This window comes from Colobus angolensis, unplaced genomic scaffold (assembly GCF_000951035.1).
Source record: "Colobus angolensis palliatus isolate OR3802 unplaced genomic scaffold, Cang.pa_1.0 Scaffold25, whole genome shotgun sequence".
Taxonomy (NCBI): domain Eukaryota; kingdom Metazoa; phylum Chordata; class Mammalia; order Primates; family Cercopithecidae; genus Colobus; species Colobus angolensis.
The window spans coordinates 4,052,649-4,069,166 of record NW_012115710.1 but is presented as its reverse complement, the minus strand read 5'-3'; the positions used below and the strand labels follow the sequence as shown (position 1 = coordinate 4,069,166).

Below are 16,518 nucleotides of genomic sequence, written 5' to 3'. Positions count from 1 at the left end.
GGGGCGGGCTCAAATTACTGCTGACTTTGCGGCCGGATTTAAACGCGAGTCGGGGGCGGCGGACAGGCGGCCAGCACGCGCGTTTGTTTTTCCCCATTGGAAAGTTGCTCTCTCCAGGCAGGAAACCTGGAAATTGGGGCGGAGGGTGGGGGACAGCGGCGAGGGAGGGGCCCGCGCTTTGTACCAGCGCCCCCAGGTGTCGCACCCGTGGGCGTTCTCCCTGGGGCCCGCGCTGTGCTGGTGGAGTGCGCACCTGGAATGTGCGCCCGCGTCCAGATGTGGGATGCTTTGATGGACCTCCGTGAGCCCAGACCTTAAACGTAAACATCAGCTTCGCAGGTACTTTGGGCTGCACAGGCTTTCCCGGACCCAAAAGACGCACATACTTTTCAGAAACCCTTAGTAGGATTTACCTGGGGCTGTAAAACTGCACATCGCGACTTTACACCGTGCACACGCTTGCCCCAATGTGAGGTATCCCCTGGGTTCGCGCTCCAGTCCGCTTTTTAAATACACTCCCCCAGCGGTGTGGATGGCACAGAACTGTGGCAGCCCTACTGAAACCTTAAACAGGCTTCCTAGGGTCATAAACATGGATACCCAGACTCACATCACCTCCCAGAACTTAAACGTATCCCTTCACTCCACTGTCTTTGCCCCTTCCTGCAGCATTCGCATCTAGTCGTTCGAAAGTGCTTTCCGAGCCCTCAAACATGCAGCCCAAGGCTTTAAACCTCAGTGCAGGTACTAGCTGGGCTTCCCTGTGCAGTAGGGATGTCAGGCGCGCAGTTTTGCACACACTTGCCAAGATGTGAGATTTCCTTTAGGTTGCACCTTACCCGTCGTTTTTAAATGTGATCGTCCCATCTTGATGTGCTGCTCCTGCTGTGGAAGGTATCCATGGGTTTTAGGCAAGCATGCCTGCTCTTTACTATGGCTCCAGATCCCAGCATCTTTGAAGTCCTGAGTCAACCTGCCCTCCTAAACAAGCAGACATTAAGTATGTCGCTTGGGCCCTTAAGTGAGTTCGCCTGATTTTTACCCATCTTTGTGGCAGTAAATGCATACGTGTCACTGTATATGCGGACTTGTGTTATGCAGTCTAGATATATCAGGTCCCAGCGCCATAAACAACTTGTATGTTGCAAGTGTACCCTCATCTCTAAAGCCACCTCCAGCTGTGTGTTTTAACACATCTTCTCAGATGCTGGATGTCCGGTATGGCGCCTGAAGCCCCGGGACAACATCCACTCTCTGTCCAACTCATTCTAACGCCAAGATACTCAGGTTTTCTTTCTGATCTTTTGATGATTGCCCAAAAGCCAGAATCACCTGCGAGGGTGGAGAGGAAGTTTGTTCAGGTGTCTCTTTTTAAGCGCTCACAAAGTAAAATTTTTTGTTTGCTAGTATTCTGGAAGGAAAGATCTCCTTGTGCTTCATAGAAAATTTGGAAAATACCTGTTTGTAATAAGACAAAAATAAATCACCCTTATAATTTTTTCCCCCGCCTGGAGGAGCCTACTATGGGGAAACTCTCGTGGGTTTCCTGCTGCCAGGCTGTTTTCGAAGCTTTCCCCTATTTGCTTTGAGATGTTTTTGGTTTTAAAAAAAAATAGTAAGTGAGGCCAGGCGTGGTGACCCACGCCTGTAATCCCAGCACTTTGGGAGGCCAAGGTGGGCGGATCACTTGAGGTCAGGAGTTCGAGACCAGCCCGGCCAACATGGTGAAACCACATCTCTACTAAAAAAAAAAAAAAAAAATTAGCTGGGCATGATGGCATGGCTTGCAGTGAGCGAGGTTGCAGTGAGCCGAGATCGCGCCACTGCACTCCAGCCTGGGAAACAAGAGTGAGACTCTGTCTCAAAAAAGTAATAGTAATAAAAAATAAAACAATGGGAGAGTGCCCTGTGAGTAGTATCTGCGGTTTTGCTTGGCTGTATTGCTAGACGCTTCTCCTGGTGTTCTACGTGTTTTGGTCTGTGAGACTCCTCCAGGGGGTGATGTCCCAGCTCTCTTCCACATGTTTCCTCCTTCTCCTCACTGTCTTTCTCCTAGATGGTTCAGTCCCCTCTGTGTTTCTTGTCACCTCCTTCCTGCCTCCCTGGGGTCAGACTGATAAGGCCAGAGAGGTGGGCACTGGCAGCTAGAGGGAGGAGTTGAACTTTGGGGTGACTGGGAGCCTTAGGAGAGTTTCAGACAGGGCAGGCTAGTTGCGAGACAGACACAGCACAGGCCGGCTTGTGTCTGCGGAGGCTGCAAGGAAGCCCTGGACCCAGCCTGGGGCGCATGGAAAGTCCCCCACAGCCGGCTTTTAACTTGGGTCTCAAGGAATCGATCAGGCACACAGCTGGGGCAAAGGCTGGAGGTGGGGCTGGCTGAAGGCTTCAGGACTCTGCTGGGCCAGTGTTAAAGTGACAGCAGGCTCTGGGAAGGAAGGGTCCTGAGGGGGGGCAGCGGGAAAGGACATGAGGACCAGTGTGTTGGGGTCCTGAGGGGTGAGCAGAGAGTTTGGACGTGGCCTGGTGGGCTTCCAACAGGGGATTTGGGTCTGAATATTGGGACGTCCCCTCTGGGGTATGTGGGGGCTGCCTGTCCTTGCAGGCCCCAGCCTCAGTTTCCCATCTACCCCCCACTCCACTGCAGGAAGGTGCTCGGGTCTTCGGGGCGCTGGGTCCCATCAGTCCCTCCTCACCTGGGCTCACCCTCGGGGGTCTGGCCGTGAGCGAGCACCGACTCAGCAACAAGCTGTTGGCCTGGAGCGGCGTCCTTGAGTGGCAGGAGGTGAGTCCCTGTGGGGCTGCAGCTGGTCTCCAGGGTCTTGTCTTGTCCCCGCGGGGACAGGCTGGGGCATCTAGGCTGTGCACAGTGATGCCCCTCCTGCCCCCACAGAAGCGCAGGCCCTACTCGGACTCCACTGCAAAGCTGAAGCGGACCCTGCCCTGCCAAGCCTATGTGAACCAAGGCGAGAACCTGTAAGTGCCAGCTGCAGCAGCCAGGGCGGGGGCAGGGGCAGTGGCCGTGGCCGTGGGGATCAGGGCAGCCCTTTCTGACCGGCTCCTTCCCATAGGGAGACTGACCAGTGGCCGCAGAAGCTGATCATGCAGCTGATCCCGCAGCAGCTGCTGGTGAGACCCGCCCCGCCCGCCCCACCCACTCTGAGCACCCCCATGCCTGGCTGACGCAGCTGTCTGTCCCCTGTCACCCCAGACCACTCTAGGGCCCCTGTTCCGGAACTCCCAGTTGGCACAGTTCCACTTCACCAACAGAGACTGCGACTCGCTCAAGGGACTCTGCCGCATCATGGGCAACGGCTTTGTGAGTGGGGCGAGCTCGGGTGCGTGAGGGGGCAGGGGCGGCTCCCTTGTAGCACTGTGCTGAGAAGTACAGCTGGAAGCAGCGCTCTGCTCACACAGCCCAGGTGGGGGCGGGGAGTCTCCCCTGGGGTCGACGGTAGCCCTCGTGGCCTCTCAGACTCTGTCTGGAAATGACTGACCCCAGGCACCCTCCATAGAGCACAGGGTGAAGGAACTCAGCCTGAGAGCTCTCCAGTTCCTGCATCTGTGCCCAGCTCTGAGGTGGCTCTTGGGGTGTGAGTGCACAGAGGGACCGGGGCCAGGAGCCTGTCGGGGACACACAGCGTGTGGCAGGAACCTGGTAAATGGGTGTGCTAGGCATGAGAGCCAGGAGGGAGTGGCACATCAGGGCTTGGTATTCTGGTCTGTAAAATGGGCTAACAGGAGCTGTGCTTCCTAGGGCCACCGGGAGGCTGGAGGGAGGGAGTTTGTGTAGAGCGCTTGAGATGGTGACTTTAGTACCTAGTGAGTGCTTGGTGAACCTAGCTGGTGAGGCTGTTCAGGTGACTGGGATTCTGGGGCAGGGCAGGTCAGAAAGGGGGATTGGACTGTGAAAGATGGCAGGTGCTGGAGAGGAGGCAGGGATGGGGTGGTAGCGAGTCCTCTGCGCAGAGGACCTGGCTCTGGGACATTCTCAGTCCCTGTTCCCCTTTGGGACAGTCTGCCTCTACCCCGTTCCAGCTGTCGCTCTGAGGCACACTGGGTTCCGCTTTGGCCTCCCTTCTCCCTCAGACCACCAGGGGCAGACCAGGGCTTGTGTCTGGCATGAAGTCACTTAGCTGACCTGTCCCCCTTCACCCAGCACTGTTTGTTGAGGGCCTGCCATGTCCGGGCCCCAAGTACCCAGTCAGTAGGGAAGGTGGGCATCCGCATTCGCCCCCCAGGCATGGCCCTGGGAGGGTGACTGTGTGTGGCTCCAGGGAGGCCAGGGACAGGGCCCTGAGCAGGTGATCCCTGGGCTGACACCGAGGTCGAGAGGTTAGGCTGGCCGTGTGTAGGGTACAGCACTGTGGAAGGTGGCGCAGTGTGGGGAGGGGATGTGGGGTTCTGGAACGGGCCTACCACTTCAGATACCACAGCCAGGCACATCTGTCAGGCTTAGTTCTCCCATGCCCCGTCCAAGAGATACCAGTACTTTATCTGTTGAGCCTTTATGTGGCACTAAGTGTGTGCGCTATTACCCCGTTTTACAGATGATGAAATGGAGGCCCAGAAACAGGAGGTGGCTGGTGTTAGGTCACACAGCTAGGAGGCAGCAGAGTGGTGGGGTGCTGCCTGCGCTCTTAACCCCCAGGCCAGGTCACCCCATCAGGCAGGCAGGAGGGCTGGCGGCAGGGGGCGATGTGGGCGGGAGGTGATGCCTTCTCGGCGTTCTCATCACAGCCTGGGTGCCAGGCGCCACTCTAACCTCAGCCATGGCAGGGTCGGGGGATGCTGAGGGGTGCTGCACCGGCTGTCAGAGGCCCCTCACCTGCACCAGCTGTCAGAGGCCCCTCACCTATGGCCGTGGCCTTGACTGTGGGGGCCTCTGTCCACCGATGACCTCCTTTCGTCCCCTACAGGTGGGGCAGTTCAGGGTGGTGGGGGCACGGCGGCTCCGGGCAGTGCCCATGGGGTCCTGACCCACAGCCCCCACAGGCGGGCTGCATGCTATTCCCCCACATCTCGCCCTGTGAGGTGCGCGTGCTCATGCTCCTGTACTCGTCCAAGAAGAAGATCTTCATGGGCCTCATCCCCTACGACCAGAGCGGCTTCGTCAGTGCCATCCGACAGGTCATCACCACCCGCAAGCAGGTGTGCCAGCCGAGCACAGGCCCTCTGAGGACAGAGTAGAGTTAGGCCCCACCGCCCTGGATGGGCAGCCAGACTTGATGTGGGCGGAGTGTGATGTGATGACTGGAGCAAGGAGCCACAGGGGAGCCCAGAGGAGGCCGGGCGGGTTCCCACCAGGGCTCCACGGAAAAGCGGCCACTGGGTGGCTCTGAAGGGCCAGAGGCTGGGTCTTGGCGCAGCAGTGGGGTAGCCAGTGTAGTGGGGAGCTGGGCAGGGGATTGGGATCATCGTGAGTCTGGAAGGCCCTGCCCGGTGACCACATGTCCTGGTCATGCCTTGCCAGTTGAGGCAGACTCTGCAGGTCCTGTGCACCAGGTGAGGGCCAGGACCTGTCTCAGGCCACTGGGGAGCCATGGGGGGCTGTGAGCAGGTGAGGGGCGCAGGGCCTGTTCCCCTGGGGCTAGAGAATGGACGCAGCTGGGGTTGACAGGCCAAGACTCGGCGGGAGGGATGGCAGACCCCAGGACAGACAGGTTTTCCCAGGACCCTTGGGCCCCTTCTTCCCACCCCCTTCCCTTCCAACAGGCAGTGGGACCTGGTGGTGTCAACTCAGGCCCAGTCCAGATCGTCAACAACAAGTTTCTGGCATGGAGCGGCGTCATGGAGTGGCAGGAGGTGAGCCCTCGGCAGCCCGGGGACCTGGGACCCCCAGATCCTCACGGACTGTGGCTGGGAGGGGACCCTGGGGTTGGGTTTCTCCAGCCCTGAGGGCTCCTCTTTACTTTTCCCCCAAAAGCCCAGGCCTGAGCCCAACAGTCGGTCCAAGAGGTGGCTGCCGTCCCACGTCTACGTGAACCAGGGGGAGATTCTGTGAGTGCCGGGCTGGGGGCGATGGCAGCGTCCAGGGGAGCTGGGGCCTCCTGACCCTCGTCCCCTCGTGCCCCACAGGAGGACCGAGCAGTGGCCAAGGAAGTTGTACATGCAGCTCATCCCGCAGCAGCTGCTGGTGAGGGGCTGGGGCTGGGCTCTCAAGCCTGCAAGCAGTAGCCATTCCAGAGGGCGGGACTGGGGGCAGCAGCGCCTCCCTAGGTGGCCTGAGCTGGCCGTGAGGGAGTGGAGCTGAGGGTGCTGAAGCAGGTGCGGTGGGTAGGTCCCCAGGCCTGGCTCCAAGGGGTCCCAGGCACCCAGCCGGTGGCTGTGCAGGGACTGAGTGGGGCAGGGGCAGCCACGACCTGGACCTGGGGAGCCGCCAAGGGGTCTGAGAGCAGCACTCCAGGATTGAGCTGGTTGACGGGTAGAGATGACAGTTTCCTGAGGTAAGGAGGACAGGGGAGCCTCAGTTTGGTCCTGGGCCTGGGGGACTCAGCAGGCTGGGAGCAGGAGGCCATGGCAGAAGCCAGAATTGGGGGTCTCCTCGCTTCCCCGCAGACCACCTTGGTGCCGCTGTTTCGGAACTCACGCCTGGTCCAGTTCCACTTCACCAAGGACCTGGAGACACTGAAGAGCCTGTGCCGGATCATGGACAATGGCTTCGTGAGTGGTGCCAGCAAACGCTGGGGAGGGGCTGGCCAGGGCACAGGGAGCCAGGGCAGAGGAGCCAGGGCAGAGCGAGGCAGGACCGCTCACGGGGGGTGCACATGGGAGAGGGAACAGAGCACCATGTCCTGGACAGCTGGGGAGAGAAGGCGGCTAGTGTGGGCGTGGCTCCTGGGGGCTCTGTGCTGTCCCCACGGCACTGGACGGGGGCACTGACCCCAGTTATGCAGGGGCCTGCCCCTCCTCTGCCACATCAGGGCTGACTCAGCACCAGGTGCTGATGTCCCCAAGCACCACCTCCACACATTCTGCTCCCCAGGGACAGGTGCCCTTGTCACTCCAGGTTTCCCGGGAGCTTGTGCCACATCCCAAAGGCCCATTGCTGGGCAGGGAGGGCTGGCTGTCCCCAGCAAGGTCCCAGAATATCTGGTGATCATCTTACCTGGGGGAGTCTCGTCTGAGTCTTCTCTCTCTGGGGCTCGGTTTCTCCATCTGTGAGGTGGGGAGGGTTGGACTTTGGTGCTTCTGAGCCCTCTCCCCTGGTGTCCACCTTCCAGCTGGGCCATACTTAGGTAACGTCTGTCCGGAAACTACCTTAAATTACCTTCGCCTTAGTCTGAGTAACTGTCCACAAAGCTGTTCGTGGGTGACAGGGCCTGGGTGAAGATGCTTTTACATTAAAGCAATTGCAAGAGTTCCCTCAGGGGCCAGGCGCGGTGGCTCATGTCTGTAATCCCAGCACTTTGGGAGGCTGAGGTGGGTGGATCACCTGAGGTCGGGAGTTCGAGACCAGCCTGGCCAACGTGGTGAAACCCTGTCTCTTAAAAATACAAAAATTAGCTGGCCATGATGGCTACTCTGGAGGCTGAGTCACAAGAATGGCTTGAACCCAGGAGGCGGAAGTTGCAGTGAGCTGAGATCACACCACTGCGCTCCAGCCTGGGCAACAGGAGTGCAACAGTCTCTCACACAACACACAAATAGTTTCCTTGGGGAAATGCAGAAAGGCGCCGTGTACCTCATCCGTCGCCGGTGCTGGGCCAGCTGCTGCCGATCCCTCGGGCTCCCGAGTTGAATCCATGGCCAGTTGGCTCAGGCAGCTGTGGTGCGCTGGCCCCAGACACAGCCTGCCCTGCCCAGGAGCTCTGAAATGCAGGTTCTTGGGCCCTTCCCGAAAGAGCCTGTTGGCCTTTGGCCCACCCATTGCTCTTGGCCAGCGTGTCATCCTAATAAGGAGGCCCACCTCCGGGACGGGTGGGGAGGTGTGAGGACAGAGCAGTTAGGCTGTGCCTGGCTCATGGAGCCCACGGCATGGTGCTGTGGTTGGAGGGACGCTGGTCCCTGCGGCCCGAGTCCCTGTGGTGCTGTCTACTGACACCACGCCCTGTGCCCACCAGGCCGGCTGTGTGCACTTTTCCTACAAAGCATCGTGTGAGATCCGCGTGCTTATGCTCCTGTATTCTTCGGAGAAGAAAATCTTCATCGGCCTCATCCCCCACGACCAGGGCAACTTTGTCAACGGCATCCGGCGTGTCATTGCCAACCAGCAGCAGGTCCTGCAGCGGAACCTGGAGCAGGAGCAGCAGCAACGAGGGGTGAGGCAGCTGGGCCCCAGGGCTGCTCAGCCTCCCCCCCCACCCCTCCTGCCTGCTCACCACTGGCCTCTGATTCCTCCCACAGATGGGGGGATAGTGGCCACCCCGGGCTGGGCCCCTCCAGAGTCACAGATGAGGCCCCGGCAGAGATTGGTGAGTGGTGACCCTGTCATGTACAGGAGGGCATGGGGGGGGGTGCGGCTGGGAAAGAAGCAGGGCGACCTTGGCCTTGGGGCGACCAGAGCAGAGGGAGAGGCAGCAGTCCTGGCAGTCCTAGGCTATCTGGGAAACTATCCTGGCTGCAGGGCCATGGGAGGTGCAGTGTCCAGGCCTCGTGGGGCCGGGCCTCTGCTCCCAGGGATGTGGGTCAGTGCTTGGGAGCCTGTGGCCAGCAGCCCCCACTGCACCCCTGCCCCCAGGTGACATGCTTCTGAACAGGGGCCCCTGGGGACTTCAACTGCCCAGCAACATGGAGGATGGTGTCCTGAGGCCTCCAAGGATGGTCCCCACCCCTCTACGTTTCCCTAATAAAGCCTTTTAAAAACCTGCCTGCCCCTCTGCTCACTGCCCCATGCCTGGCAGTCCCCTAGCCATAAGGTGGCCCAGCAGGCCTGGACAGCCTGGGTACTCACTGGGTCTGGCTGCCCACACCCTCTTCCCCGGCAATCTCCAGATCCACAGGCCCTGGGTTCAAGTTCAGTGTCATAGAACCTGAGCTGGATTTTGTCCTCAGGGGTCACACCTTGCCTTGAGCCAGTCCCTGGGTTGGGGCTTGTGGGCTCACCAGCTGGCTCTCGGGGCCAGGCAGCACCCTGCCCTGTGCGTTCCCCGGCTAATGTCTAACATGCCCATGCCAGGTCCCAGCAAAGCTGGAATCCCTTCTGTAAGGCCCCACCTTTTGTTACCTGAAGATGTCCCTAAAGCTTCCATGCAAAAAACTGGCAGGCCTGGAGCCCCTACCCCACAGGGACCACCCTCCTCCCAGCAAAATGCCGGCCAAGCTCAAGGAGAAACAGCATTTATTGTGGAGGGGAGCTGGGCGGGGCTCAGCCCTCGGAGAACTGGCAGTACAGCCGCTCCAGCCTCGGCTCCAGGCACAGCCGGAACGGAATCTCCAGGATGGCAGAGAAGCCTTCGGCCAGCGTCGGGGCCTCGAACTGCTTCCTGGCAGTGGTGGGAACAGTGAGGGACAGCCTGGCTCACGTGGCCCACCCAGCGCCCCTGCCCCCTGCTGTCCCCCAACAGTACCTGTAGCCATACATGACCATGTCTGATACGGGGACATGAGAGGAGTCCGTCATCTCTCGAAACTGTGGGGATATCAGAGGGGGTGGCAGGCCCAGGGGTCAAGGGAGGGAGGGGGCACCTGGGGGTGAGGAGGAGGGTCGGGGTGCATCCCGGGGGGTGACCGCCGAGCAGTCTCACCCGATTGTTGTGGCGCGCCTGCTCCAGAGTGGCGGTGAAGAGGAAGCAGCGGCAGGGGAAGCCCGCGGCTCGGGCGCACTGGACGTACCTGTGGGGGAAGGAGCTGGACGTGCAGGCCCCGCCCACCCTGCCGCAGGCCCAGCCCACCCTACAGCTGGCTCCCCGCTACCTGGCGCGGCTGGTGGAGTCCGGGTTTGTGTTGTCGATGGCGACCCGTTTCCCTTGCTTCAGGGCTGTCTCACACGCGGTCACACAGCGCTGCCAGGAGCCTAGCGTGTCCTGGGGACACGAGAGGTCACAAACGGATCCAGAGACCCGAGGGGAGAGAAGACTCAGAGCGGGGTCGGGGAGCAGTGATGGAGGGAAGCTGCCCCAAACTGGTTGAGCAGTGGAGATGGGAACTGAATAGATTCGGGGCGGCCAAAGCCTAGTCATACCCTGTTCACATAGACGTATCCGGCCGACACGAGGTGCTTCTTGAGAAAGGTGGACTTCCCGGCTGTGTGGGGGGGCAGTGTCGGTGGGTGGCCTAGGACCCCGGAGGGGCTCAGGACACAGGGGCACGGCACTCACCCCCAGGGAATCCCACGGCGACAACCACCTCTGGGCTAGAGCTCAGCAGGGCCCTGGACTCGGGGAGGCAGAGAGGTCCTGAGCGGGAGAGAGTTCTCTGCGAGCGGAGGGGCACACGCGTGAGACGCTGTCCCCGTCCTCCAGGAGCCCTCCCGCTCCCACCCCCACCCCAGGGCCTCACCGGGTCAAAAGCTGGGAGCTCGAAGCCGGCTGCTGGCCATTTCAGGAAGAACTCCTCAGGCGTGGCGAAGGGCAGGCCAAGGTTGAGAGCAAACTAGGGGTTGAGAACCGACATCAGACACGGGCCGGGGTCGGGGTCCGGCTCGGGCGCGGGGCAGGGGGCAGGGGCCTCACCAGGCGATCTGCACAGGAGAAGTCTTTCTTTTTCCGCCCCGGGGCCCAGTTGGCCGGGCGTCCGGCTGCGTCTGGAACACACGGGACACCCCGTCCCCACCAGCTCGGAGGGAGGGGTCCCAGCCCACCCTCAGCAGCCTCCAGGCCCTTACCTCCCACAAAGATGCTGTCTCCGATGGAGATGGGCACGCCCTCGTTGGCCTGCGGGAGATGGCAGTGAGGAGGCCCTTCCCATAACTGTCCCCCCGCAGCAGTAGTGGGTCCCTGGGGCTGCTTCGCCTGGTCTATGCCGCGCATCAGGCCTCATCCTCCAACCTTTCGTGTCCCCACCATCCAGCCACTTTGCACCGTGCTCCTGGCCCTGTGGTCTCTCCACGCAGCCCCCTCCCTCCAGGCCTCCCGGCTTCCGCCTCTGCCGGTTCCCCACGCGGCCACCAGAGGGCGCCCGCTCTGCCTCAGCTCCAGCCTCCTGGGGGCCGGCGCCTCCCAGGCTCCCCCTCCCTCAGGGCAAAAGCAGGGCCCTCCCTGTGGCCCTGCCCTCTCCCCTCCCTCGCTTAGGGCCAGCCGCATGGCCTCCCTGTCCCTAACAAGCCCAGGCTAGGGGCTGCCTCAGGGCCTTTGCACTCGCTGTCACTCCTGTTGGGGGGGAACCACTTTCCCTAGGTGTCCACGTGGCTTCCTCCTTCCTCTGTCTTAGGCCTTTTCCTCGGATGTCACCTCCTCAGAGGCCATCCGTGCCCATCACAGCTGAAACGATGCCTGCTTTCTCCACCTCCCTTCCTCCTGCTGTTTTACACGCTAGTCTGCCCATCCGCCCAGAGTCATGGCCCTCGCCGTGCGAGCCCCGCTATAGCAGGCTGTCCCGCTCACCGCTATCTTCAGCTCAAGAACCCGCTAACCTTCAGAACAAATGCACACACAAACGAATGAATGAAGGAATGAACAGCTTCTCTCTCTACTACTCTGATTTAGAAAGTTTAAGGGCATTGGTCTCGTAAACCAACATCTAAGATGTGACAGCAAAAAAACAGAAGGCAGGTCCAAGGGAGGACAGGAGGAGTAAGGAGGCCCGGACCTGGCCGGAGAGCGGGGAGCCCAGGAGTGAGGGGCTGGAGCGAGGAAAAGGAGGGAAGCCAGGCAGACTGCGAGACTCACCTGCTCCTGCAGATGGTCCCACATGCCTGTCACTGGCTTCCGGTACAAGCCTGCGTGCGTGGCCACTAGCACCTGTGGATGGGAGGGGGCCACCAGCCTCAGCTCCCCCTCAAGCACCTACTGGATGCTACCCCAGCCCTCACCCAGCCAAGCAGAGCTGCAGAATTTGTAGCTGATGATGGGTTCCTATCATCATCACAACACCTGAGGCCTCTGCCCCACTTACCCTGGAGTCTGAAGCCCTCTCTCTGGATCTCTGTGCCCCCACATAGCTCCCAGCCTCCCTTCCAGCCATACCTGGAAGGGGACCCCCAGCTTCTCCACCACAGCCTCCACCTTGGCCTTGAACTCTTCGGCTGGCAGCTTCCCGCGCCCGATGCTCATCTGGTTGGTGAAGATCACCAGCTGGGGAGCAGAGAGTGTCACCAGGCACCTGCTCACCAGGGCCTTGGTCTGACCTGAGGTCGGACCACCACCTGCATGTGCCCATGCAAACAGGCGGCTGCACATACCTTGTAGCCCTCGGCTTGCAGCTCCCGGAGCTTACGCGGAATCTCTGGGTACAAGATCCTAGGGCAGGTAGGAAGCACGAGGGGTGACCCGGTGCCAGAGGTGGACTCCAGGCCTCACTCACTCCCTTGTTTTGCCTCTTATCACCTCCAGTCACTGGGGCCAGTGGGAAAGACCTTCCCAGAGCGTGTGGTGATGAGGGTCCCGTCCAGATCAAAGCCAGCCACCTGGTGTCACCAAGGAAAGAGGAACAGCAGCACTGTGATACCTCTGACCCTCTCCACTCACAGGCTGACTCACACCAACTCTGCCAGGCAGGGTGTTACCACTGCCATCTCACAGATGGGGAAACCGAGTCACAGAACACCTCCATGTCAAGCATTCGTGAAGCCTCTGAGTGCGGCCCGACATCTTAACCTTACTGTCTCCTGTTACTCCTTATGACCCTGGCCCCAGGATTACAGTCTCTAAAATGGGGGTTAATGTCTTACCCAGCCTCCTTCCTCCCCTGGCCTTCTCCACCTTGGTGGACTAATAACCATGAAAATAAAAACAGGAGCAAAGCTTTGGGTGCTAACTGCATGTCGGGGACGATGCCACGTGCTTTTTATGGATTCAGCATGGTAGAGACGAGAGACATGGGACTCAGAATGTGGTGGTAACAGCATTTGAACTCAAGTCTCTCTGGACCTAAAAAACACTCATCATAATAGCTCCTACTGAGACGGTCATGGTCATTGCTGATTACTGGGTGGTCACCGTGGGACATGCAGGAGCTGACATACATCATTTTCCCCACTGCTTACAACGAACCCTGCGTTTATCATTAGGCTCAATTTCTCAGAAAAGTAAATGGAGGCTAAAAAGAAGTTGAGAGAGCACACAACAAACCTGGGATTGGGTCCCAGTCTGTGGCGGCTCCCTCAGCCCTCGGCGTAGTCCTCACCTTGCCCTGGGGTTTCACCCCAGCCGCGGTGAACACTAGCAGCTTCTCCAAGTTCTCCCAGCCCGGGTTTGACTTCCGCATACGCTTCTTCTTCGGAGGCTCAGCATTTCTCTTCTCGTCTTGGGGCACCGGAGGGGTGCCAGGTGGAGTATCTGGCTGGGATTCTGCTGTGCGGATCTCTTCCCAGCGCAGGGTCAGTGGGTGGAGGCCATTGACCAAATACAGTGTGTCCCCCACCCCCAGAGAGCCCTCCAACCCCGGCTTCAACTCCTGGCTCCCGGCAGTTGAGGGGTTAACTCCCAGCTGCAGAAAGAGAGGGAGGAGCTGAGACTGGCTCCGCCCCCACCGGGAGCCTCCTCTAATTAACTACCCAGCGGAAAGATCTGCCTTTCTCCACCACTAATCAGACCCTTAGGCCTCACCGCTTCACTTTCGAACGGGCTTTGGAACGGTTACGGGTTTTCAGCCTTATCCAATTTCTTCCTTCCTTCCTTCTGTCCTTCCTTTTCTTCCTTTCCCTTTCCCGTTCCCTTTCCCTTTCCTCTCTCCCTCCCTCCCTCCCTCCCTCCCTTTAGACAGAGTCTTGTTTTGTCGCCCAGGCTGGAGTGCAGTGGTGCAATCTCGGATCACTGCAACCTCTGCCTCCCGGGTTCAAACGATTCTCCTGCCTCAGCCACCTGAGTAGCTGGGATTACAGGCACCCGCCACCATGCCCGGCTAATTTTTGTATTTTTAGTAGAGATGGGTTTTCGCCATGTTGGCCAGGCTGGTCACAAACTCCTGATCTCAGGTGATCCGCCCGCCTAAGCCTTCCAAAGTGCTGGGATTACAGGCGTGAGCCACCGCGCCTGGCCGCCTTGTCCAATTTCTAAGGGCTTGGACAGGTACCCACCCCACTGAAACAGGCAACACTTCTTTCTTTACTGGACACACCCCCTTCTCTCCTAGCCATATTTTTTCTTTTCTTTTTTGAGGCAGGTTCTCGCTGTCACCCAGGCTGAAGTACAGTGTGGTGATCACTGCTCATTGCACCCTAGACCTACTGGGCTCAAGGGATCTTCCCGCTCCAGCCTCCCGATTAGCTGGAACTACAAGGACGCGCCACCATCCCCGCTAATTTTTTATAGAGACAGGTTTCACCATGTCGCTCAGGCTGGTCTCGAACTCCTGGGTTCAAGCGATCTGCCCGCCTCGGCCTCCCAAAGTGCTGGGATTACAGGCTGGAGCCACAACGCCCGGCCCCAATCAGATTTTCCTAATGTACCACTTCACTGATGGCTTGCAATTCCTCCCCAAATCCCATCCCCAGGCCTTGCTGCCCCTTGCAGAGGCACTGATACCTGTTTCACTGCCACTGTCCGGGTCTCAGGATCTGCGACCAGCTCCACTGAGGAAAGGAGGGGTGGAGTCAGGATTTGCATTCTTGTGTGATTGGTTCCCTCATTTCTGGGGAGTGTGGCCTGCTTCAGGCTATAGCATCCATTCCGGAGGGAGTCGGAGGCAGTTTATTTCTACACGGGACTGGCTCCTTGACATGTAGGAGCCAGATGGTGGCATTAGGATTGCCTGACACTGGTCCTTCCTTGTAAGGGACAGGGAGGTACTTTTCTCTATAGAATTGGTTTCCTCCTTTACAAAAAATGTGGCTAGATACAGGTCCGGGACTTGGCCTGTTACCATCCATCCCAACCTAGTGACATTTACTTTTCTCCATAGGATAATTTTTCTCTTGACAAGGGTCGTCGCCTGTTTCTGGATTTCCAGATGGCCTGAGTATCATCCGCGCAGTGAACATCCTCCCGAAATTGGCTCGATCCCCTCTCCCCCAAAGGATCTAGCTAATTCTAAATCAAGCACAAACTTTCTCCTCCTGTGCGCCCTAGAGAGCACCTTCTGACTTCGGAGCTGCCGGCACCACGCAATACCGCATAGCAGCCAAGCGTCCCTCTGGATTGTTCTCGCTTTTGCAACAGGCCTCACCCCCTCCAACTCAGGCCCCGCCCACCTTGAGTTCTGGAGCACTTCCGGTCCGTGACCTGGGTCAGGGGTCCCCTGCCCAGAAGCAGGGCTTGCCCCTCCGAGGGCAGGAAGATGGGAGGCGCTCCCCCAGGGGGGCTCTCGAGCCACAAGCGGCCCGGGGCCTCCACCTCGCTCATCCTGGGTGCCAGCCTGGGGAGCAGGTAAACGGGCTTGAGTGGCGCACAGCCCCAGTGTGCTGCAGGAAGCCCCACTTCCACCTCCACTAGGAACTTTCCCCATCATTAACTGCTCCGGAAATCCCACCCCCTCGCCTGCCACGGGTCGCGCCGTTTCCCAGGCGACGACGCGTGCTCCATTCTCCGCGAGTTGGACTCCCCACTTCCCAAGGCACAGGCAGATAGCCTCGCACATGCCCCCGCCCCGCCCTGTACTCACCCGGGACCGCTGCTCTGGCTCACGGCCACTTCCGACCAGGGAGGTCCTGCCCGGGGAGGTCCTGCCCGAGGCGCCCCGCTTGCAACCCGGCCGGCGGCGCTCAGTTCCCCGGCGGACGGAAATGACTCGTGCCCTCGAGGGGGGCGGGGCCTGGGTTCCTCCCCCAGCAGCCACGCCCCTTCCCCGACCCACTGCCGCGAGGGTCCCTCCACAGCCCTGACCTTCACGTCTTGCTGCAACGCGAGGCTCAGACCGGTAGCGGGGACTGGATCCTCCGTTAGCAGATTTGCCTCTTTCTACCTTGACTTCTAATTTTCATCCCAGGGAGGAAGCTTCTTCCCCATCTGATGGCCATTGTCAGTCAAGGAAACCTCTGCCCAGGACAGCGCCCCTAAATCCTTCTTTGGTTTTACCCTCCATGTTCTAGTTTCCTCACCTATAAAGGGGATAATCCTTTCCACTTCGTGGGGTTACCATGACGATTAAAGGAGCTAACACGTCACAAAAGCTTTAAAAAATGTTTGGGTGGTAGTAAGCCCTGTTTAAATCTTATTTAGTGTTAGCATTCTTCCGGTAGTGGTCTGGTGATAGATTACGTTTACCTAGTCCTAATTTTGAACGAGGTTTCCACCTGCTTTCTAACCTCCAGCCCTTTTTTTTTCTTTTTTTTTTGAGAAGGGGTCTCACTGTGCTGCCCAGGCTGATCTCGACCTCCTGGCGTCCTGTGATCCTCCCGCCTCGGCCTCCCAGCGTGTTGGCCTTATAGGCGTTAGGCACCAAGCCCAGCTGCTCCAGTCCTTGTATAATAGAAGACTCCCGGCGGGAGTTCCTGGCTTTGCTGGTGACTATGTGGCCTCTGGCTCCAACCATCACCCCAAGATT

General features: G+C 59.4%; 2 protein-coding genes and 1 long non-coding RNA gene across 5 annotated transcripts in view; 1 reads left to right on the top strand and 2 right to left on the bottom strand.

The window, feature by feature from the left end:
* The window catches only part of PTOV1 (prostate tumor overexpressed 1), a 9,665-nt gene extending 859 nt beyond the window's left edge, over positions 1-8,806 (top strand). The window contains exons 2-13 of the mRNA XM_011946351.1: positions 2,645-2,782; positions 2,891-2,973; positions 3,069-3,126; positions 3,209-3,316; positions 4,993-5,148; positions 5,713-5,802; positions 5,924-5,997; positions 6,076-6,133; positions 6,556-6,660; positions 8,131-8,258; positions 8,344-8,411; positions 8,678-8,806. Coding sequence (XP_011801741.1) covers positions 2,645-2,782; positions 2,891-2,973; positions 3,069-3,126; positions 3,209-3,316; positions 4,993-5,148; positions 5,713-5,802; positions 5,924-5,997; positions 6,076-6,133; positions 6,556-6,660; positions 8,131-8,258; positions 8,344-8,411; positions 8,678-8,799 — 1,188 coding nt within the window. The 3' untranslated portion in view covers positions 8,800-8,806. The remainder of the gene's footprint in view (positions 1-2,644; positions 2,783-2,890; positions 2,974-3,068; positions 3,127-3,208; positions 3,317-4,992; positions 5,149-5,712; positions 5,803-5,923; positions 5,998-6,075; positions 6,134-6,555; positions 6,661-8,130; positions 8,259-8,343; positions 8,412-8,677) is intronic.
* On the bottom strand, positions 5,747-7,087 carry LOC105514754. Its single transcript, XR_001002223.1, has 2 exons — positions 6,881-7,087; positions 5,747-6,633 (listed from the first exon to the last, which is right to left on the bottom strand). It is a non-coding gene; the product is annotated as an uncharacterized LOC105514754 (long non-coding RNA).
* A 454-nt stretch (positions 8,807-9,260) lies between the features above and the next one.
* On the bottom strand, positions 9,261-15,765 carry PNKP (polynucleotide kinase 3'-phosphatase). 3 transcript variants are annotated; one of them, XM_011946347.1, is made up of 17 exons: positions 15,637-15,765; positions 15,227-15,390; positions 14,562-14,608; positions 13,222-13,524; positions 12,423-12,502; positions 12,278-12,335; positions 12,063-12,170; positions 11,766-11,837; positions 10,763-10,811; positions 10,611-10,681; positions 10,438-10,530; positions 10,257-10,353; positions 10,121-10,182; positions 9,853-9,962; positions 9,684-9,771; positions 9,507-9,568; positions 9,261-9,422 (listed from the first exon to the last, which is right to left on the bottom strand). In XM_011946347.1, the coding sequence occupies exons 2-17, from the start codon at positions 15,375-15,377 to the stop codon at positions 9,305-9,307; spliced, it is 1,569 nt and encodes a 522-aa protein (XP_011801737.1). In that variant the 5' UTR covers positions 15,378-15,390; positions 15,637-15,765; the 3' UTR covers positions 9,261-9,304. The 3 variants fall into 3 exon arrangements, with proteins under 3 accessions (XP_011801737.1, XP_011801739.1, XP_011801738.1); XM_011946349.1 differs by lacking the exon at positions 15,637-15,765 and having other exon boundaries at positions 14,562-14,691; positions 15,227-15,401; XM_011946348.1 differs by lacking the exon at positions 9,853-9,962 and having other exon boundaries at positions 15,227-15,686.
* Positions 15,766-16,518: the final 753 nt, after the last annotated feature.

Excerpts from the sequence above, each read along its gene's own strand:
- PNKP (XM_011946347.1), bottom strand. The coding sequence starts at position 15,377 with ATGAGCGAGGTGGAGGCCCCGGGCCGCTTGTGGCTCGAGAGCCCCCCT. Across the intron at positions 10,682-10,762 it reads AGACAGCATCTTTGTGGGAG|ACGCAGCCGGACGCCCGGCC; the intron begins GTAAGGGCCTGG and ends CGTGTGTTCCAG. Across the intron at positions 9,569-9,683 it reads AGGCGCGCCACAACAATCGG|TTTCGAGAGATGACGGACTC; the intron begins GTGAGACTGCTC and ends ATATCCCCACAG.